The 22054-nt window shown below is 37.0% G+C and overlaps 1 protein-coding gene across 3 annotated transcripts in view; it reads right to left on the reverse strand.

The window, feature by feature from the left end:
• DCLK2 (doublecortin like kinase 2) overlaps positions 1-22054 on the reverse strand; it is a 74391-nt gene that overhangs the window by 9986 nt on the left and 42351 nt on the right. For 2 of the 3 annotated variants that reach the window (XR_012688587.1, XM_075198893.1), the window contains exons 5-12: positions 21228-21275; positions 19123-19217; positions 13947-14013; positions 12167-12275; positions 11152-11209; positions 4273-4392; positions 3399-3545; positions 41-174 (exon numbers count right to left, since the gene is read on the reverse strand). Coding sequence is in view for 2 of the 3 variants with exons in the window: in XM_075198893.1 (XP_075054994.1) it covers positions 41-174; positions 3399-3545; positions 4273-4392; positions 11152-11209; positions 12167-12275; positions 13947-14013; positions 19123-19217; positions 21228-21275 (778 nt within the window). In the remaining variant the exon portion in view is untranslated. The remainder of the gene's footprint in view (positions 1-40; positions 175-3398; positions 3546-4272; positions 4393-11151; positions 11210-12166; positions 12276-13946; positions 14014-19122; positions 19218-21227; positions 21276-22054) is intronic. The other variant, XM_075198902.1, reaches the window with a different exon arrangement.

The following is a 22054-nucleotide window of genomic DNA, read 5'->3' on the forward strand; positions in this document are numbered from 1 at the left end:
TAAATCCCAAAGCATGCAGCTGGCGGGTTGCTAGACTTACCCAGTCTCTGCAATGATCTCTGGGGCAACATAAGTTGGTGTCCCACAAACTGTGTACAGGGGCCCATCCACCACAGTGGCCAATCCAAAGTCTCCAAGCTTTAGAGATTTCGTTTTATCAGGATATTCACAAACCTTAAACAAATAGAGCAAACACATAAACCTAAATGAAAACTAAGAAGATAAGCATCCAAAAAAATGCTATATAAAATGTGTTCTCTGTCTTCCCATGTTCCTTTGTCTTGCAGGAATTCATCATTGGACCAAAATTAATGATTCATTCATAATATACAATTTTTCATTATGGTATGTTTTCTTTACATTACTCACAACTGCTTCTTTAGTTATAAAACAAATATCTACTTTTTTTACCTTGACAGAATCGGCAGCATAAAGTTATTGTAATTTAGTGTCACAAAATGTTTGACAGACCTTTAGTTTAGCTTAGTGTGAGTGACAATCTGCAAATCTGTGGTGATCTCTAAATGTGGGCATCTTATTACATTGTATTACAGAAAAGAACCACAGGGAAAATCTAAAACATTTTAATTCTTCTCAAACAAACCGCATGCACATTGTAGGTGTGGGGAATGTATTCCCGATGTTGCAGTAAAAAAAGCCTTTTCATACATACTTGTTTTATTGTGTTACAATAGGATGAAATTCAATCAGGGCAATATGTAAATCTATTCAAATATAAAAAGTATTATCAACAAAGCAAATGTCTGCACATGGGAAATGTGGGTACGGTAGCACAGAAATAGATTAATCCATACAACATAACAGTTTAATTTGCTCCAGAGAGCAGATTAGCAGATTCTCTTAAGAAGACTATCCCGGGAGATCACTGCTGGACAGCTTCGTATCATTAAAACGTTGCTTAGAAAATCCTTGCTATATCCCCCAAAATGCCAATCATGAGGTATAAATCCAGGCTTGTTCTCTAAATAATCCATTTAGAATTCCATTCTAAAATGGTATTAGCCCCTATTTAAAACCAACGCCAGTTATCTTCTTACAGCCTGTCAGTTTAGTTCAGCACTTACCACCACCAAAGCTTATCAAAATAACCTGTCTGGTATAAGTCACGCAAAGTCTGGAAAGCATCAAGCTTGAAGGATGTAAAAAAGAGCTAAATGTGCGATATTTCAAACAACCTACACATTTGTATGACAAATGTTGAGAAAAAAAAAAAAAAGAGTCTCTATCACTAATAATTTACCCGAATGGTAATCAAACAAATACTGTATACATAATATAATAGAGTATACATTACCATTAGGTTTTACTTTTGTATTTTCATTACAGAACTGCAAAAAATACATAGTGTAATAATGATATTGCCCCATCAATCGGACTTTGTTCATGAAGAGCTATTATAGAGCACTAAATATTCTGGTCTGCAGTAGTTCTTGTTAATATTTGCAAACAATTGATGCACTGAATATTCCACACGACAAACGCAGCACTACCAATGGGAAATCCAGATAGAATACGCACATATTTCAAGAGATTTCCACATCCAACTGCTTGCAGCCCGTCATGGAGAGCGAGCAGCCATTTTAATGAGACATTGTTAGCAAAGGTTACTCTTCTGTGAAAAATCATTCTTCAAACCAGCTTAAAGCTTGGTTGCAAACCCTCTAAATATATATATATATATATATATATATATATATATATATATATATATATATATATATATATATATATATATTTGAAAGTAGAATTGGAATTGAAAAGTAGAAGCAGCATCTACAACAGATTGGGCTATAGGGATTTAAATTCATGTTTTACAACACCAGTCCATTGCATAATAATTTTTTATATATACATACACCAAGTCACCAAGGAGATCAGTGACCATAAGCAGGTCACTGTGTTGTAAGGTGGAGATGTTAAGTGACAAGAATAGTGTAAAAATAACATTAACACTAAATCATGTTCTAAAAATTTTTTAAAATTCAAGTACATTAAAGTGTGTACTTTTGTACTTTGAGACACACTGCCTGGTACAATGTTACGTTATCACTCAACGAGCGGAGCTAATCATATAGTGATCTCCTCTCACCATGAGAAACAAGCAAAACACAAGCAGGCTCTAGGCAAAAGGTGACTATAGTGTTGCGATCCATACACAGTAGTAAAGTTAAACTTCATAGTGAACTCTGGCTGGAGTGCAGTTTAAAGTATTAATATGAGAAAAACCTGTGTGTTACAACTATATGTTGGATGTAACCGTGGACACAAGGATACAGTATGCCCTGGAGGGCACAGATACATATAAAAAGGTAGATAGCTCTGTGTTTCCGTGGGTTTCCTCCTGGTGCTCCGGTTTACTCCCACGCTCCAAAAACATACTAATAGGTAAGCTCCAATGGGGCAGGGACTGATGTGATTGAGTTCTTTGTACATCGAAGCGGAATTAATGGCGCTACATAAATAAATGCTGCTGCTGATAGCAAGGTTGGTTATACAAACATCCTCCTTCAAGTTCCACCTGTGTCGGGGGGCAAAGGCCTGTGTTCAAGGAAGGGAGACACCTGCAGTTTCGTTCTACTGACTTCTTTATAACCAATAGATCTCTGGCCTTGTGCTATATACGGTTTGAAGTGACTTCTAATATACTTTTATAATATATAACACATTATTCTGATTGGGTCCAATTTATTTTTTCACCATAATATACGTGGCATGGTACACTCTGTATTTCCACACTGCACTAAGAAATTGCTTTTACACCTCAATAAGTATATCCTTTTTCAAGTCATTGCTAGACGGAAAACAAAGTAGTCTGGCAAGGACAACTTGGATTCAACCTTGTAAATATTGGTCCTGATGCTGAGTTAGGAGCAAAGCAAAATAAAGGAGCCAATTTGCACATGGACAAACCATGTTACAATACAAGGGGTACAAATTGATTTATTTTTTTGTACGTACAGAAAATACTGGTTGTTTTTTCATGTAACACAAATTCTTGATAACTTTATTTTTACACTGAAACTAAAGTTGAACTAGGACATGCGCTATCCCAACTATAAATCTCTCCCTACATTTTAAATGTACCTCTCCCTCCAATTCAACATGGTTTTGACAAGGTGCAAATTTGCTCCTTTTCTTTGCTTTGCTCCTAACTCAGCATCAGGTCCATTGTCAACATTTTCTTAGTAGAGAAGGGATACATAGCATCTTCTTATATATGTGCTTCCATAAAGATTAACTTTCCATTTATTTCCCATACACAAACACATCCATTTATTTTACATCCTTACAGATTAAGTATGTAAACAATATATGGTACACCCATGTATCTAGTACCATGTACACCATCAGGTAACAATACATAATTTGCTACTTACCAGTAGGTTTTCAGGTTTGATATCCCTATGAACTATATTAAGGCTGTGAAGATAATCCATAGCGCTAGATAGATTATATACCATCGCACTGGCATCTCGCTCTGTATACTTTGTTGAAGATGTGATTGCATCGAATAAGTCCCCACCCTAGGCATACAGAAATTGGGTAAATAGCTTGTTACTGAAAACATAATAAAGGTTGAAAAATACAGATTTAAAAATATGTTTAAATATAGAGATTTTTGTTTCTAAATGATGTAACTTAATTTATTTGGGATTTGTCCACCTATTGTGAGGGACCAATTGGCACCCAATAAAAGTACACAAATAAGCTTTTTTATCCCAGTAAGAAACAGATTGGTCAAATGAAACTTTCTTTTCGTAATTGGTGATGGACAAAGGTCCTACTTGGAGCCCCATGCTGCACCAAGCTGGTAAACTTGTGTTTGATGTCCAGCACAATATAGCTTGTAGTGCAAATACTCTAAGTATGTACAGTGATATCCTCTGTCTGCTTCTACTGCTCTCCCATTGTATTGCATGGAATAGTGCATAGTATAAGAGGTATCGTATTTACAGTAGGGGCCTTGTGGTGTGATGTTACTTAGCAAATGTAATATAAATGCATGACCCACACTTTATTCTTTATCACAACATAATTAAAGATAACATATTTGCATCCATGTTGTTATTTGGTATATTAAATGAATGTCTGACCCTATCATAGCAATGTTTAAATAACTGTGTTTCTATTAGGGGTTTTCAAATGCAATTATTAGATATACTGTAGGATCCAATTTACAATCCTCTAATCTTATTATGGTCTTTGTAGAATGCTCAAACATGATTAGCGTAATTGGAACAGCCCTCTTACCTTCACTAATTCCATCACCAGATAAAGTTCTGTTGTCGTGTCCATCTCTTCTATGAGCATTATTATATTGGGATGTTTAACTTGACGCAGTATTGACACCTCATTCTCAATCAGATGTTCCTGTATATTGGGGAGAAATCTTCAGTTAGAGCTCATGCAATATAGACTTTCTGTATAGTCTAAGGACACAGATTGGTGAATACTTTAATCATACACCGTTTTCATCATTGCCACAGGTCTTAGATTTCGAACGGGAAGAGGATGATAGCTCAACGGTATAACTGAAAAACTTATCTTTTAATCAGTTTTGTTAGAGTGAAAATACTTTCTCTAACATTTGATTCTTCAACAGGATGTTTTTTATCACATGTTTTTATTACATGGTGCAATGCAAGCTGTCAAATAGCATGAATTATCCCAAACAAGGAGCATCCCAGAAAAAAGCCTATAATTAAAGACTGTACTATCAGTACTAGTGACCATGTACTGATACAAATTCCTCAGGAATTAGCATGCTCTCAAACAGGGGAGGGCTGGCAAATTGTAGCCCGTGGAGCAAGTCTTGACTCAGCTTCCTATTTTAATGGAAAAAAATGCAGGTGGCCCATTAGCCCAGCCCAAGGTAGCCCACTGTAGGACCAGCCCAGGGTCGGATGCTCCCCTGCCCACCAGCCCAGCCAGCCCCTGCTCTCAAAGAATATTTTGGAGTGGAAAATGAAATCTTTGGTTAAGAACACACCCATCTCAGGGCACAATAAATGTCCTTATATAGAATACTTGCTGCTATAGGCTCAGTACATGATGGATGTGTAATAGTTATACAGCTACATTACAAGTTATGTAACCATTGAACTTCACTCTGACTAACAACGGTTTCCTTTGGCCAGTACATCTGCTTGTTACAGATGGGATGGTCATTTATATCACAATATGCAAATCTCTTTATAGATTGGAGAATGAGTACTTCTAAAACTGTACAACAAAGCAATTGCCTCTTTTCCCAACAATGACAATGTCCTGATCTTCTGAATTACCAGTGAAGGAAACCTAATTAAATTGCTTTAAAACTACTGTTTACCCAACTATAAAACTTAAACTAAGTGACTCACACTTGTATCAATGTAGTTCATTGCAGCTAGTTCCCACATGGGGTGTATCTGCTAATAACCAGAGTTGCTCTGCTAATAACCAATCAGAGTTGCTTTCTCATGCTCTGTCAATGAGAGTCAAACTGCTTTGTATTGGTTGGTTGGTTACGGGCCTCCAGGCCTATCATTCGCAATGGGGCCCTGCCTACATGTTTTTTTAATTATTTATTCCTTAAGGATTAAAAGATGGAAGAAAGAAGAGGATCCCTACTATGGATTTAGGAGATTAATACTTTGGTAAAAGGAAGGTTTGGGGGGAGAGGGGTGTTTATTTAAATATTGTTTACAGTGTGTGTATTTTTTTTAAATATTATTTTATGTGGCACTATAGGTCTGTAGTGTAGTTCCACAAGCACCAGAATGCTCTGGCAGCCATGGGTATGCTGGTACTTTTAGTTCTACAAACACCAACATACCCTAGCAGTTTATGTCTGCCAGGGCTTGCTGGGACCATAAGTGCCACATAACCAATACTACATCATCATCTTTTATTCATAAGGCGCTACAGATTCAGCATACAGATACATGAATACAACATAACAAATACATGAATACGAATAAGTATAATAAAAAAATGCAATGAAGCAGCATTGTGATACAAAACCCAAGTATGAACGACGTTCAAGCAGTTCCTTTTAGCACAACAACAAGTATAAATTCCATGTATACGAGTAAACAATCAGCATAATGTTCAAACAAACAAATCAGCGTAGGACAGACAGACATGAGACACAAGGTAGCGCAGGGATGGACCTAGACTTTATTTTTAGGGGGTGAGGGCAATTTAACAGTCACGTAACTCCTTCATTCTGATTGGCTGGTCACGGTTGGCCCTGGTCCTGACTGACCCCCTCCATTTTAATCGGTGTCTTGATTGCAATTTAAAGCTATGCTTGTGCTGCTAGGATGGGGCGGTGATTGCCCTGATAACACCCCCCCCCCAGGATCTGCTAGTGGGGTAGAGAGGTACCTGCCTGTGAGAGCCTACATTCAAGATGATAGAGCCAACAGGCAATGAAAATATTTCCAGAACTTCCTTTCTGGTCATTTTGAAAACGAATACTTTGAAAGAATAAATTGTGTGAAGTTCCCTAGACAACCCAGAGCAAATTTATATTATACTTAAATTTACCTTTTAGCTGCCACCCTACAGAACGTAGAGTAATGTCATGTGATGTAAAAGTCATCTTATCTAATGGGCCTAAGGTCTCAGAGGACACTTGTAATGGGTATCCGCAGAAAACTGTAAGGGCTGGTTCATGTATGACATTTGGGTTGTGGTATATGCTATACAATTTATGCCAGTGCTAGCTGGACAATCAGGCTGCATCTATATTATATGTAGCTGGTTGTTATTGGAGGTGAGGGGCTCTAGCTACAGTATTGTAGGACAGGTACAGCTTCTATTAGAACTGTCCAAAGTAAAAACCATATTCAGTGTTCCATAGGAGCTTCACAGAAAATAGGGATCATCTATAGTATATCTGCTGCTCTGCCTGCAACTCATTTATCTTCTGTATTTATAATTGCATCCTACCCTGCACTTTCAGAGTAATCTGAACATTTAATTAGCAAAGTGCATGAAAGCTTTGCAGCCAAGAAATGAGAAGTAATATTGGGTTTAAAACAATCTTCCATTCCTTCAAAGACTTGATGGAAAAACGATTTTAATCAGTTAAAACAAATTGCGCTCCAGGGCTAGTAAATAACACCATTATTATCATTGTTATTTTATTTACAGATAATAGTTGTGACTTATATTATGTTGCTCTTTATGGAAGCATCCACCTATTCTAGATTTCTATTCACACTTTGTCAGGTTTATAAAATTCAGACTTACCTATAGACTGAATGTTTCACAAAAGTAATGCATATAAGAACCAACAAGAAAAAATGCATTCTTCATTATTATTAATAATAATAATAATAATAATAATAATAAATATTTACTTTATAGTGGAGCTCATTACAATTGGGAACAAACAAAGTAAAAAGTAGACTGGGTATTAACAGACAAAGAGGTAAGAGGGCCCTGGGCACAAGCTTACAATTTATAGATTAATAAAGCTTGTGTTAATACCACTGCGCTCATCAAAATGTATGCAGAAGATATGGAATATATCTAACATGAGGACAGCTGCATAGACAGAACACAGACAATACGAGTGCTTTCATCTGAGTAGCAGACTGTTACATGATCAGTATTCCAAGGTAAGTAGCAAATGACAGGTCACAAGAACTCAGCTCCTCAAGTGTCTTAATTTGTGTGCTATTCACTTTTCAAGATATCAAATGGTATAGCATTAGTCTAATTGCGAATGTGATACTTTCACTGCTAATTTCATTTCTGGAATGTGAATTACTTTGCAATTAACGTTAAAAAGTTGTTATATCATAGCATATAAAATTATGACACTTGTGTTCTTTTTATATTCGCTCAATAACCTAAGAATGCAGGGATCCTCATAACTAGGGTTTTTGTTTTCACTGATCCTTATACATTCCATCAATGTCACATGACCTGATGAACATGTTCAAGTGGGAGGGTGCTGTTTCTTAAGTACATCTAAAAGTGTCTGTAAAAAGAAGGATAAGTATTTGTTGAACACCTTGCATACAAAACTGAGAAGCATAGTAACAAGCCTTATATGCTGCGACATGCATCAAAGAAAGCTGCTGCACAAAAAAAACATTTTTCCTCAAAAACACTAAATAATTTCATGCGTGTTAGGTCAAGTTTGCAGTAAGATAAATAAATCAATTTGAAAACATGCCTCAGCGGGTATGCAACGTCTGTAAATGGCATTAAGTTTATGGGCAGCACAGTGGCTTAGTGGTTAGCACTTCTGGCTCACAGCACTGGGGTCATGAGTTTGATTCCCAACCATGGCCTTATCTGTGTGGGGTTTGCATGTTCTCCCCGTGTTTCTGTGGGTTTCCTCCCACACTCCAAAAACATACTGGTAGGTTAATTGGCTGCTATAAAATTCACCCTAGTCTCCGTCTCTGTGTGTGTACGTTAGGGAATATAGACTGTAAGCTCTATTGGGGCAGGGGCTGATGTGAGTGAGTTCTCTGTAAAGCACTGCGGTATTAGTGGCGTTATATAAATAAAGGATAATGATTAAGTTATTATGAGAGGCAACTCCCATATTGTGCTAACCATCCCATTTTGATGCATAAAACGGTCACCATTAATTAACAATTATTTATATGACACAAGTATACATCACAAAGCTTTACAATTGGGAACAAACAAATTTATAACCCATTTACACTGGTCAGGGGCGTGGCCACATCACTATGGAGACATGGCCACCCTTCAGGGGCGTGTCTAGCACTTCTGGATCGCTAAGCTGCCCCGTTCTCTCATACCCTCAAAATGCTTTCATTGCTGTGCACAGATGTCACAATCAGAATGGCAGGATAGAGCCCTCAAATCGGGACTGTCCAACCTAGATTTGGGAATTATGGGAGGTATGAGTGGTAACAGGAGTGATATAGTGTCTGGCAACTGTGGGGCTCAACCCTGGCTCCCTGTTAAAGTTGTCAGGTTAACTTGAATGAAAGCCAATTAAAGGCGGACATAATACAAGTGAAGGGAAGGAAGAGAAGCATAATACAAGCGGGGTAGGTGGAAGGGAGCACTATACAAGCAGTACTAGACACCATCACTCTTGAGGCTCTTTCAAAATGTTGCTACATTGCTCACTGTAGTGAGAAGGGAGGAATTACAGTTATAAGGATTAGCTCCATAATATAATTGTAGTAAATAAAGCATAAGGGACTGCATTATAAATACTGTATATAAAATCCATTTATAATTTGAGCTTCTCTGTAAGCTAGTGTGTAATGCAAATTACTACAAAGCAAAGCATGCTCTCACAAAGTTAATGACCTAACTCAAGGTATAAAAAAGTGAGGCCAGAAATACCGGCCTCTGTCCATTCTGTGGCTCTGCAGACTACAGAACTACAAAATAACATTGTCACTTTTAGGGGGAACTAAATGGGTTGGGTACCTTAATACGATGCTGAGATCCCCAACACTGCGTACCTCGACATGACACTGATAGTGTGTTACCCGATATACTCTTCACACCGACTGCTTACAATATACACTTCAAACGATTCCAATGAATGAAGAGGCTTGTACATTGTACAGCTGGAGCCTCCTTAAATGAACACCTTAACAGCAACATTAATACATTCGCCCATCAAAGTGACATCATTCTACGTGGACGGCATCTTAATTCATCGGAATAGATTGAAGCGTGTATATTAAGCAGTCTGTGTGAAGAGTGTGTCGGGGAACACACTATCGGTGTGATTATGTCGGGGTATGCGGTGTCGGGTTTCTCAGCATCGCTATTAAGACTACCACCTAACTGAACAGCTTCAAAGACCTCATGGGCTGAGCTATGTCCTCGTACTGGAGTGGTTTTGGGCACCTGAAGAACCTAGCAGGGGGTCTTATACAAAGAGACATTGGCTCTGTGACCACATGATGTCTTGCTTTATTTTATATAGGCAAATATAACTATTTTTAAAAAATCACTTTCAATTAATATAATTAATGATCACAACATATTTGTTAATAGTATTATGAAGGGCAACCCATACGTTGAATAAAGTTGACTGCCACGCAGGGAATTAGAGGAAATGAGTATCAACTCAACTAATTCACTTGACCTATTTCAGTTTGGTATCTGTAGATTTGAAAATTTACATTGGATATATTAATGATAAAATTGAGTCTATGTGACACTCCCTGGAAAAGATATGTTACATTTTAGCATTGGGAATTAACCAGGGAAGATGTAAATTGTGGTTGTAAAACTGTGACACAGGGCTCCCCTAGAGACCAACCCCTGTAGGAGGGGGCAGGTGAAAAGAGTGTCTTTAAAAGATGAGACCACTTACAAGATATTGTCATTTTTTTTTTTAAATCACTCAACATTGATAAGTTGTCCATCTTCCAAGCCAATTTCCCTTGGCGCAGATTATACAACTTGTATGTAAGTTTATACTCTGAAACTTTCTCTTTTTTATTTTACATGTTTTGCTTATGTTATTTTATCTTTTATTAATTGTTTTTGTATATTAAAACAAAAAATTAATAAGTGCTGTCCTTATTGCTCTAAACAAATTCACCGCCTGTTTAGAAGAGGTTGATTGCTTGGATGTGTTAAGCCTTTAAATACCAGTGTGGGAAGTGTTAATTATTTTAGCTATCAGAGTGCACAGTGTGCGCAATTGGGTAATTAAGTCATAGGCGTTCTACGGGCCTTATATGTAGATGGTGGCAGAGGAGAGGTGTGGAAGTGGGTGCCTGTGTTGGGGAAGGGACCAGTTAGATCTGTAACCTTAGGGATAGGTCAGTGCAAGATTGAATGGAATACTGTGTGTCCCCTTACAGTAGACTTCCAAGTCACGAGTGTGCAGAGTGTGGTTTGTGACAGATAAAGGTCGGGAGCAGTTTCCTGACAAAAAAAAGAGGTGATATATGGTTTGCCTGTTTGACTATTTGAGTTATTATTATTAAAGTTATCAGATCAGGAAGCCGGCAGAGGCAGGTCTCCCTGACACTCGCAAAGTTCTATTTTTGTCCACCTCTAAACAAAATATGAATTTATGATCCAATATGAAAATATGATTTAATCATTAGCAGAGCATATACAATAAAAACAAATAATCTTAGCGACCAAAAACCTGTTGCTATCATAAATTACCTTTCCACAGCATTTTGCCTTATCTATGATTTTTAAAGCAAACTCTTTTCCAGTTGATCTGCCAAGAAAAAAAAAAATCAAATTAGTAACTGACTATATGTAAGAAATAAGCAAATACAACATTGTTGAGCTGTATTTATCTGACAAATTCTACAGGATATATTGCTTTCTTGAAGATCACATTTCATCTTGGAAAATGTTTTTCATAATTCAGTACAGGCTAAGTAATGGTATTTTTATGTCTATATAATGAAAGTGAAAACCTCATCTAACAAAAAACAACTGAACAGAGAATATGCTAATTCTGTTTTAAATTAGTATTTTTGGTTACAACGCTCCCACTAATTATCACTTCTAAATTATGCTGTGTTAGAAGCTGTCTCTGTGTGACTCACATGCTCTGTTTTTTTTTATTATAAAACAAATTACACTCTTCATTGACTCATAGCTTTGTCACATCTCAAAAACAGGTCTAATTTTAAGAGTGTTCACAGGCCTGAGATTTATATGACGCTAGATCTTCATCTTAATCCTTGTAGCTAAAACTAGGTGTAAAACATCATATAGACTAACAGTGGGCATAAATGCAAAACAATTATAATGAGGGCAAATAGCCAGGTGATCCATTAACTAATACTAGTGTGTCAGTGACTTTCAAATGCACTTGTCAATATTTGCTCCTCTTCTCTATAGATTCATATTTATTGATGTTGAGAAATTAAATACAGGGAACGGTTATATTATCATAACTCTCTTAATCATAACTCTCCTGGCATGGAGCATAGAGGACAGTATACTGTATGTAGATGTAATGTAGCTGTTTGTAATTTTATTTTATATAGTCAGGGAAGTTTTTTCAAGGGTTAACAAGCGTAGATGAGACTCCCTCCTGAAGGACACATTATACAAAGTTTAATGTACACAATAAAAAAAACAAGACTGTATTTTTATCAATACACAGAAAATAAGGGGTTAAAAAATAATTACAGCACAGTATCTGCAATAAAATACACACCTCTCAATACATTCTTTAACAACTGCAAAGTTGCCATCTCCAATCACTTTCCCTATTTTATATTTGTCCAGGATAATGGAAGCATCAGGACATCTATTTCCATTCAGTCCTAGAAAATAGGAAATAATAATAGTGTCTGCAGCAATTCTTATGAAGAATGGAACATATTCCACATTAACAGACTACTGCTGACCTGTCAACATAATATAAAGCTGATAGCACTGAGCACTTGCACAGTTTATTCATCTAGAGCCCGTTTAACTATTATATAGTCATAGATGTTTTATGCCTAAATTGTGAGTTTGCTTTGTTATAGAATCTTTTCTGATCTACGAGACAAATCTACATTGCCTGCTAGTATCACAGGACTTCCCTCAGTCTCTACTTCAACAGACAATTTATGGTTCTCAACAGGCACATCCCAGGTGTTGTACTGTACACAACATGAAATCTTTAAAAGAGTTAACAAGTTAAGTTAAATATTTCCCAGGTAATGGATTTGACAGATCTATAGGCCCGCATTATAGGCATCTCCTACCTCTCTAAAAAAATGTAATCGTTAATATGTGATAATACATTATAGTACTAGTGGTGGAAGTGAGCTGATATATGGTGCTTTGCCATAACGCCACTTCTCCTACTGCTTGGATTGTAAAACTATCACATTCCATTCACTTACATTTTCCATACCACCACTTCTAAAGTTCCACTTCAACCATGTATTGTCAAAATATTTTACAATGCTTTTAAAATGTATCAAAAGCACCAAGGATACCTTTATTTAACTAGGCATCCATATTTTTATACATACATGACATTTCCCTACATCATTTTAACATTTACAGAAACAAAGATATACACAAGAATGAGGCTTTAATTATATTTAGTGGTGGTGAAGAGGATGAAAAATTTAACTTTATACTTTTGTCATGGGATGTAAATTACAGTGAAACTGGGTCTACACGCAGCAGATTCAAGTATTTACTCAGTGGAAGCAAATTTTCAGTGATGTCTAGTTCCTAGTGAAGTGAAACACACAATGGCTGCTTCCACTGTGTGCAAGTACATGAGAGGTGAACTTTAAAGTAAAAATGTTATTCAAGAAAATAATAAAAGACAGAAGCACATCAATTCCTTCATGTTGCACATTTTCAGTTACTAAAGGACCACAGCCCTCTTCTATCCTGACTGGAGACAGGGAAAGACCATACTTGCCTACTTTTAGAGCCAGCTGTCTGGGAGGGGGTCCGTCGAGGGGGCCTGACCACGCGTGGTGTGCCGTTAGGCTCCGCCCCAGTCAATCTTAGACAATTTTAACCAATTGAAGTAGGGGGCGGGGCCACGATGTCGTGTTTAGCCCTGCCCCCCCGCCATCTTCAACAGCGGCGACTTCTGGATCCGGGATTTTTGCCTGCTCTCTCGGAAGTCCGGGAGAACTCTCAAAAATTCGGGAGTCTCCCGAACATTCCGGGAGAGTAGGCAACTATAAGAAAGACTGCTATGGGCAACACCACCACGTTTACTTTTTTGCTTTAGTAAATGTACCCAAAGTGATGAATCCACTTAATTAGGGAGGATTGTCATCCCGTATTGGCTTTAATTGCATCATGTACCAAACAAGGGCTGACCAGGAAAAGTGTAAGTTGAGATCTTAGGAATACAGTAGGTCAGTGTCGCAGTTCAGCTCATGCGGCATAAATCTTGATTATATGAAGTTCACACAGCACATCAAGAAAACTAGGACATCACCTGCTATCCTGCTACCCCATTACAAACTTACCTTCAGGACTATTTAGAATTTCAGGAAGACCATTAACATTAGATGTGGATCCACAATGATGCGGAATCTAAAAAGTACAGAATATTTGTCACTATACTGAACATGAGCAGCAACGACATACATTATTATTAATTTACACAATACCAACACAGGATACAGCATTTTACAGAAAATACTTATTTACTAATGGAGCTTAGAGTTTAAATTCTCCGCCACACAAATACACACACACTAGGGTACATTTCATCAAAGACCTTCCAGTATATTTTTGGACAGCTTCTTATTGTTATGTGTCCACACATGGGTGAATTTCATCACTGAAACTGTGAGTGTGGTGCGAAAACAGAACCACAAGCACCATATAATCTGCTAGGAATCCAGCATATAGGTAATTGCTGTTAGAAGATTATCTTCAGGCCACAGTCATGCTGGAAGTGGTCAGACAGGGTGGTTAAGTAGCAAAATCTTTTCCAATTTGGGAAAAAAGTTCTGTCACTGAGCAGCACGACTGGCTTGTGAGTGGCTGTATTTGTAGTTCAAGCTTCAGTTACATTATTGTAATTGTAGGGTTTGTCCAATTTTTTTAATGTATTTTTCTCTTCTGTGTTTGATAATAATTATAAAAACAAACGGTTTATCTTTTTATATATAATAAATATTTAAGTGTTTATTTTTAATATTTCTAAATGCAATTATTTACTATTTATTGATCATTTATTTATTTATCAATACAGAAATTCTAGGCAGTATGTACGTCAGGTGCAGTTGAACCTTGTTTTAAACATAAATAACATTTTAAATAATCAGTTTTAGATTGGTGTATATGTGTACATGTGTATAGTGTGTGTGTGTGTGTGTGTGATAAATATACATATACACACACATACATACATATACACACACACACACACACACACACACTTCTATCAGTCGGAACAGACACACAATTTCTTCTGTGAAAAACAATTACAACATTTGTCTCTATGATTAACTGACTCATCTGAATGCGGGGCTAAGTGGAAACATGACCAGACAATTAGTCAGGGATATATTTATAGGGAAAACTAAAAGCAATAGCCATATTAATACATTTAAAATTTGAAAAAGGATTTGTAGGATTCATGAGAACTAAATACCAGTTTCCATACTTTGCTGGCAGAGTACCAGAAGCCAGGTACATACACAAGACCCCCTTAATTACTAATAATACCTCACAAACATATGATCTGATTCTGTATGTAATTTGCAGATCTACTGTATTTGAGTAATATTGACACTTATTGACATGTATTGACAGTATGGGACCAAACCTTTAAGGAAAGTAAGGGAAAAAAAGGAGTAAATGTTCTCCGGGACAAACCATGTTACAAATTAGTTTATTATTTTGTACAAAAGTTAAATATTGTCTGTTTTTCAATTAGCACACAAACACTTGATAGCTTTATTTTTACACTGATATTTAAAGCTGATCTAGGACATGCCCTACCCAAACTATAAATCTGTCCCAAAATGTTAAATTTACCTCTCTCTCCAATGCAACATGGTTTTGCCCAGGTGTAAAGTTACTCCTTTTTGATGCTTTGCTCTGCTTAATGACTCAGGCCCTATATGATTTGTACTGCCATTTGAAATGAAAAGTGGCACTTATCCAAGTCTTAGAAGAAGTATTACTTGATATAGTCTTCCCAAATCTGCCAACAATGGGAGCAGAACAGAGCATGTGTGCTGAAGTAAGATGTATTACTAATAAGGCTTCTATACAGATAAATAATAATATTTTACATTTATAGTTTCTAAAAACGTCAGCCCTGCAGAGCATAACTGCTAAATTCCAGACAACACTGTTCAAATACACAGAACATATTATAGTTATGATATTTGTGTGAGCAGAGGAAAAGGTTGGAAATCAAAAATAAGAGTAGAAGGAAGGAAGAGCATGTAGTTGAGAGGAGCGAGGGGAAGGAAAGGACTGCACTGCAGTGCATCGGTGGCTGGTCCCGGTGGGGAAGCCAGCCCTAGGGAAGCTGAGCAGGAGCAGGCCAGCCCCTTTACGCTGGTCTGGCCTTGATTATTCCTGCAATATAGATCACCCGCTAGGCAACCCAGGACCCCTGCCGAGGTCTGCTGTTGGCAGATGGGCCATTAACTATAATTTTTCATGCTGTAAATGGGTGGAGATTTATAAATAGACACTTTAGTATTAAAGTCTGCTAATAGAAAAATTATTGCCTCTGTGTTTACTATTCGTGGTTAGAACATGAGTTTAATTCATTAATCTGTGAAGTCATAATCAGTTTAAAATCAATACCCATTGGTGTCTGCTTTTTTTTTTGCAGATATTTTTGGAATGACAACAGTATTAAATGTGTATGGTTCATGTAAAATACTATGATTTTCTCTCTTGTGTAAAACAACTAGTATTTAGAAGATCAACAATGCAAAATCTTCTTTTAACAACGTTTTGGTAAATGTTCCCTTTGTCTATTAGATAAACTCATCTTGGCATTGAACCGAAGCCAAGAGGCATACTGAACTCTCGTTCTAAATGAAACTAAACTTGAATATATTAAGAAACGGATTATGGAGGTTGCAGTGGTGGAGACCTCAGTTTTGCTACAAGGTAATAGTCATATATCAGGCATACAGATGACCATTTGCTAACAAAAAAATCAAATAAAAACAGAAGAGGCATAGACTGGCCTGGTAGAACTTACAAAGCGAGCAAGGCTGTTCTGACAAACAAAGCATATGATTTAAAGTAATGCCGACACTAGCAATATACTGCCAAACAACAAGGGCCAACATCCAAATATTTATTTGGCTCTTTTCACCAACGGCAGAATAAAGGAACAACAAAACATTAAGGGATAAAAGCAATGATTGTGACCATCATGATGTTTATCCTCTACAAAATATCACAGCACTTCGATGTCTTTCAATCAGAATCAGTGTCTATTTATTAAATCATCAGGTTTACGTACCCATATTCTGGTGTGAGCAAGTGACCTCCTAGTTCATGTAGTGTAACAACGCTTTGTAAAGATAAAATATGGGGGTTCTCATTCTCACCACCCCATTATATCAGCAATCCCATCAACAATGTGCTTCACCTCTGAGCAGGTTCCCTGCAGTGTTGGCAGTTACAGCGGTAGAAGCTCCCTGCCGCTGGAAGCTGACATTGGGAGGTGAACGCTCTGCTGGTACCAGGGGAGGAGGGGGGAAATTGTTAGTCCATACAGAGGGAACTAGAAGGGAGAAGCAGGGTCAGACCACCAGGAAGCAATGCCATAGACCTATAGCTAATCTTTCCTTATTTGTGACCCCCAGACATGATAGACACCATCCTATTGCTGAGGGAGGCAAAATGGATCTCCCATGCAGGGGCAAAAAGAATGCTTCGTTTAAATGGAAAAAACAATTAATGGGATCTCTTCTGTATTGAATGATCACAGTGTAGCAGCTATTTATGTAGAAATGTATAACTTATTGTTACATTATTATTCCATCTTCCTTTTTGTATGTTTTGAACCAGGGTACTTGTTAATGTTTTCCTCTATACCTGTGGCAGGATTGTTAATTATGACATCACCACAGTAAACAAAATGGGGTAGTGAGGATTAGAATCCCCATGTGCATCTTGACAGAGCAACGTTCCACCACCTGAAATAATTGGATAGTGGCTCACTTACACCATAATATGGATATGTACAACTATACATTTAATAAACGGACACAAATTCTGATTGAAAGACATGGAGACGCCGTGATGTATTCCTCCTTCTCATTTTGCGATGGAAAATGTGTAGGAATGGTTTCATTTAAATCACTGAGCACCAGGGTGAGCTTGGAGAAATGATTGTCAGCTTCCCTGAATGTCGATTATAATCACTGATAGCAGTTCCTTTTAAAAAGATGAATACCTCAACACCAGCACACAGCAGAATTAATTTAACATTGCCACCCCCATTGCATTCATATAAATATATAAATTCAGCTGTTTGTCAGTTATCTATCTGTTTATCTATCAAACTGTTTAGCTTTCAGTTCTATGCTAGGTATGTGCGTCTTTATCTTGTTTTCCACTTTCTACATGCATGAATGTAACCTGACATCTTCTGATCAGGTAGACATCAATGATCAAAAGATTATTGTCACAACCTCAACAGCCGACATGACAGTCCAATATAAATATTACATAAAACATTATAGTAGAAATCACACGGCAAAGAGGGAGCACCATGGATTGATAGAAGACTTCTCCTAGAATTACATATGTTCAAGTATCTGCACAATGCAATAAGGTGTTATGCTTTTTTTTAAAGTATGGTGTTGCTTCAATTGTAAATCTATCCCATTTCAGTCACTTATCACTTTCCATACCACCACTTCTAAATATATACTTCAACCACTGCATAACACTATAATAATGTGCAAATATCAACAACAATAGAGTTGGTGATAAATCAAACAATAGATCACATTAGGTCAGAGGTGTGTAAACTGTGTGTTGGGACCCAGAATATATTTTTGGGGTCAGCAGATTCTCACATATGCAATTCATGCTATTGGGAACCAACCCTTTTAGAGTGCCATAACCACGGCACACTACCACTTGGTGTCCCAGCTAAAGAATGTGGAGGACTAATGCCCTAGGTGACATCTCATCTTGGCCAACAAAGGTAGTGACAATTTTTTTTTTAAATATCCTGTAAAGTAAGCCAGGAAATATGAAATAGGCAGCACTGTGTAGACATATCAGAAGTGCATATCAAACCATGACCAATTATATGCCTAATAGGGGAGTTTAGATACCAAGGTACATGAGTGCTAGCTGTTTGATAGAACACATACCGTATTTGTGCTGCTTGTATATGTACAAACAAAGGATGGACTTTTTGTGCACAGATGTATGGGTTATATCAGAGGTGTCCAAACCCAGTTCTCAAGAGCTATCTACAGGTCATGTTTTCAGGATTTCTGTCTGTAGAAACAGGTGGAGTAATTACTGACCGAGCCAAATAGATTAACTCACCTGTGCATGATTAAAGAAATCCTAAAAACATGACCTGTTGGTAGCTCTTGTGGACTGGGTTTGGACACCTCTTGGTTATATGGTTCTTCAACCTGTTAATTAAGAGACCCCAGACATAACAAAACACAAAGGCTTCTTTCTTACCTTCAGGCCACGGAAACTTCCTGGACTTGTTGGAGATGAACAAGAAGATTTTGTGGATTTCGGGGTGGATAACTGGCTGCTTGGCGTTCCATTGACTAAGAAATAAAATAATTATGGACATAAATTAGAAAAAATACCCATGTGTAAATCTAATTATATAAAAAACTGTGGTCTCCCGAACATAAAAAACAGATAGTTGTAGCAAGCTTTGGATTCTGGCACAACAGCAGTTCCCAATGTGGTATTTGGTATTTATGGAAACATGCAGTCTGAGATGTAGGAGACTAGACAGGGTCTGCCATCATCCCCCTCTATTAGCAGCTCCTTTTGTTCTTTATTCCTCTGGTCAGTCAGACTATTGTGTGAGACATAACATGTATAAGCGGAAACCATTCCCTACTCGGCTGCACTGCTCCGTCATTATTAAACTGTAAAACACTCAGCAAATATTGCCCAAGTCTCAATATTTCAGAAGGCAATTTGCGAATACTGCAAGTTGTTTTGTTTGTCATATAAAAGTAGTAAACATTGTATTCCTTTCTTTGCAACAAATCCCGCTTTATTTTCCCTATTACTGTTCCTCTGTAGCAATAAATGTGCCAAGATGACCCTGGTTGAATTGTGCTCCCTATCAGTACCAATTAACTGATGACCCAAAGAAATGTATATATTGTCAGAAATAGGAACTGTACAAAGAGGGATGGTTAGAAGGACGGACATTTAGCATCTAGCAGGATGATTCAGCTTCATGTCTCTGTTACAGCATTTGGGAGTCACTTGCTTTTTTCCTAATGAACTGAGCATATCAAGGAGCCACTACTGACAAACTATGAACAGTTTCACAACACTATGATGTGCCAGATAGAGATCTATACATATATAGACTGTAACCCAGATATAGGACTACCATGTATCCTGGTTTTTCTTAAACGGTCTTGGTGTGGAAATCGGATTTATCTAGAGTGGCAGAATCATTGTTTTATTTTATGTCACAGAACAGGATGCATTCAGTGGGTTTTATGCATTACTATATTAAAGGGTATGTGACCCTTCCTTTCTCCTTTATCCTTCTGTACCCCTTCCTTTCTATTGTAATACAATTCAAATCCTTAAATAAGTTTCATTTATGCTTCATAGGGAATAGTAAAAAAAAAAAAAAAAAAGTGCAACATCGATTTTTCATTCTGGAGGCATTACGTTAAGTTGACTTTTTTTTTTACATTTATGGCAGAACAGTCCTAATTTTTGGATCCCAAAATGGTCATTCCCTACTGGGATAGCGCTGTGGGTTTAGTGAAATGTGAGTGTAATTGGTAGCATTGTGAGCATGGCCTGGGGTAGAGAGTGGCCCATTTTGCTTATCCCCGGAATTTTAATGCATGCTTTACCAAAAGCAGTCATACGGAAACAAATTCATTCCAATCCCAGGCCCACAACCCCTTTGCATAGTTGCATTTTAATATAATTTACAGGGTACAATTTGCATCACAATATGTCACACCTGATACAGTCTCTATCATGTTTTCTGAATTTGGTTATCATGTATTTTTTTGAATTTGAAATACTCTTTTTCATTACATATTGAATTTATAGAGCCCAGAGGTATAGGGATAGTTGGCAAGAATACATTTGCCTCAACATTATATATACTATGTATATATTTTATTCTTTTATAGACACAACTACCTATATTAACTTTTTGAGCAGCGCACATACTGCAACAGAGATAGCACTCTATAAACATACAGCTATGTTTAGCAGAAAATATACCCTGCCTTGGACACTGTCATCTAACGTACGACCAGGAGAATTCTATGGAGTAGCTTATGCTAAAGACACTTAACACTGAACAGTGTCTACTTCTATATATGCAGGGTATATTTTTTGCCATTCCATGTTCTATGTAATAATTTAGGACTAGTTACAACAGGAAGGTATCTGTAGAAACACATAGTGGTCTAAATCATAACCAGCAAGGGACAATGTGTGCTTGGATGATTAAGCTCAGATGTTGCGGAGAACAGGTTCATGAAGCTGGACAGAAGGGTGAGTTGGCAGGTGTGCTGATAAAGCCAAGAGCGAAAGCCACAGTTGGAATGGCTCACCTGGGGACCTTGCTGTGGAATAGGCACTAGAGTAGCCAGTCCTCCTTACTGCATTCATTTTATAACAAGGGTAAAGACAGCAAGAAAATACATTAGCAGTTTACCCATCACATAACCAAATGCTAGAGATCAGCAAACATCTGAAATGTTTTACCTAAAAACAGGTCATTGATTTCCCAATGATTGTGTTGATTTTTTTCATCATAAAGGAATTAATAACATGGATCCAAAATGTTGTCCAGTTAATACAAATGTCACACAACTAATGCAAATATCACCAATTTGCCATATATACAAATTTTCCATTAATTTGATATGGAATCATTTATGGTCTAAAAAGTATGTTTGTATAACTGACAGACCTAGGTATAAATACAGCAAGTATTGTGACCTTCAAAACCTTCTCTGTATGAGTTAGTTGAACAGTTTCCTTATCAATAGAATATTTGCACAATATATTTTTTTAAACATTAAAACAATTGTACATCTTATACTTGTAATACTAATCAGCTAGTAGCACCCACGCTGAGAGATATCAAGAGCATGATAAAAAGTAATTCAAAATATCAAGATAGTGTAAAATAAATGTGTAAAGAGTCATAGGTTTAACTGATACAAACATAAAATCTACAGTATAATAAAAAGAACGGAGACATGCTTTTCGAACAATCAATGTTACTATTCTCACAGTAGAAATAAAAACTGTAGCTACAGACTGTAGAAAAAGGTGAGAAATGTGTCACATGCAACAATCAATAATGGCAACGAGCGTCTAGTAAACAACAATAGTTGATGTTTAATTGTGAGATTATGTAGAATCCTGATGC

The sequence above is a fragment of the Mixophyes fleayi genome, chromosome 1 (assembly GCF_038048845.1).
Source record: "Mixophyes fleayi isolate aMixFle1 chromosome 1, aMixFle1.hap1, whole genome shotgun sequence".
Classification (NCBI taxonomy): domain Eukaryota; kingdom Metazoa; phylum Chordata; class Amphibia; order Anura; family Limnodynastidae; genus Mixophyes; species Mixophyes fleayi.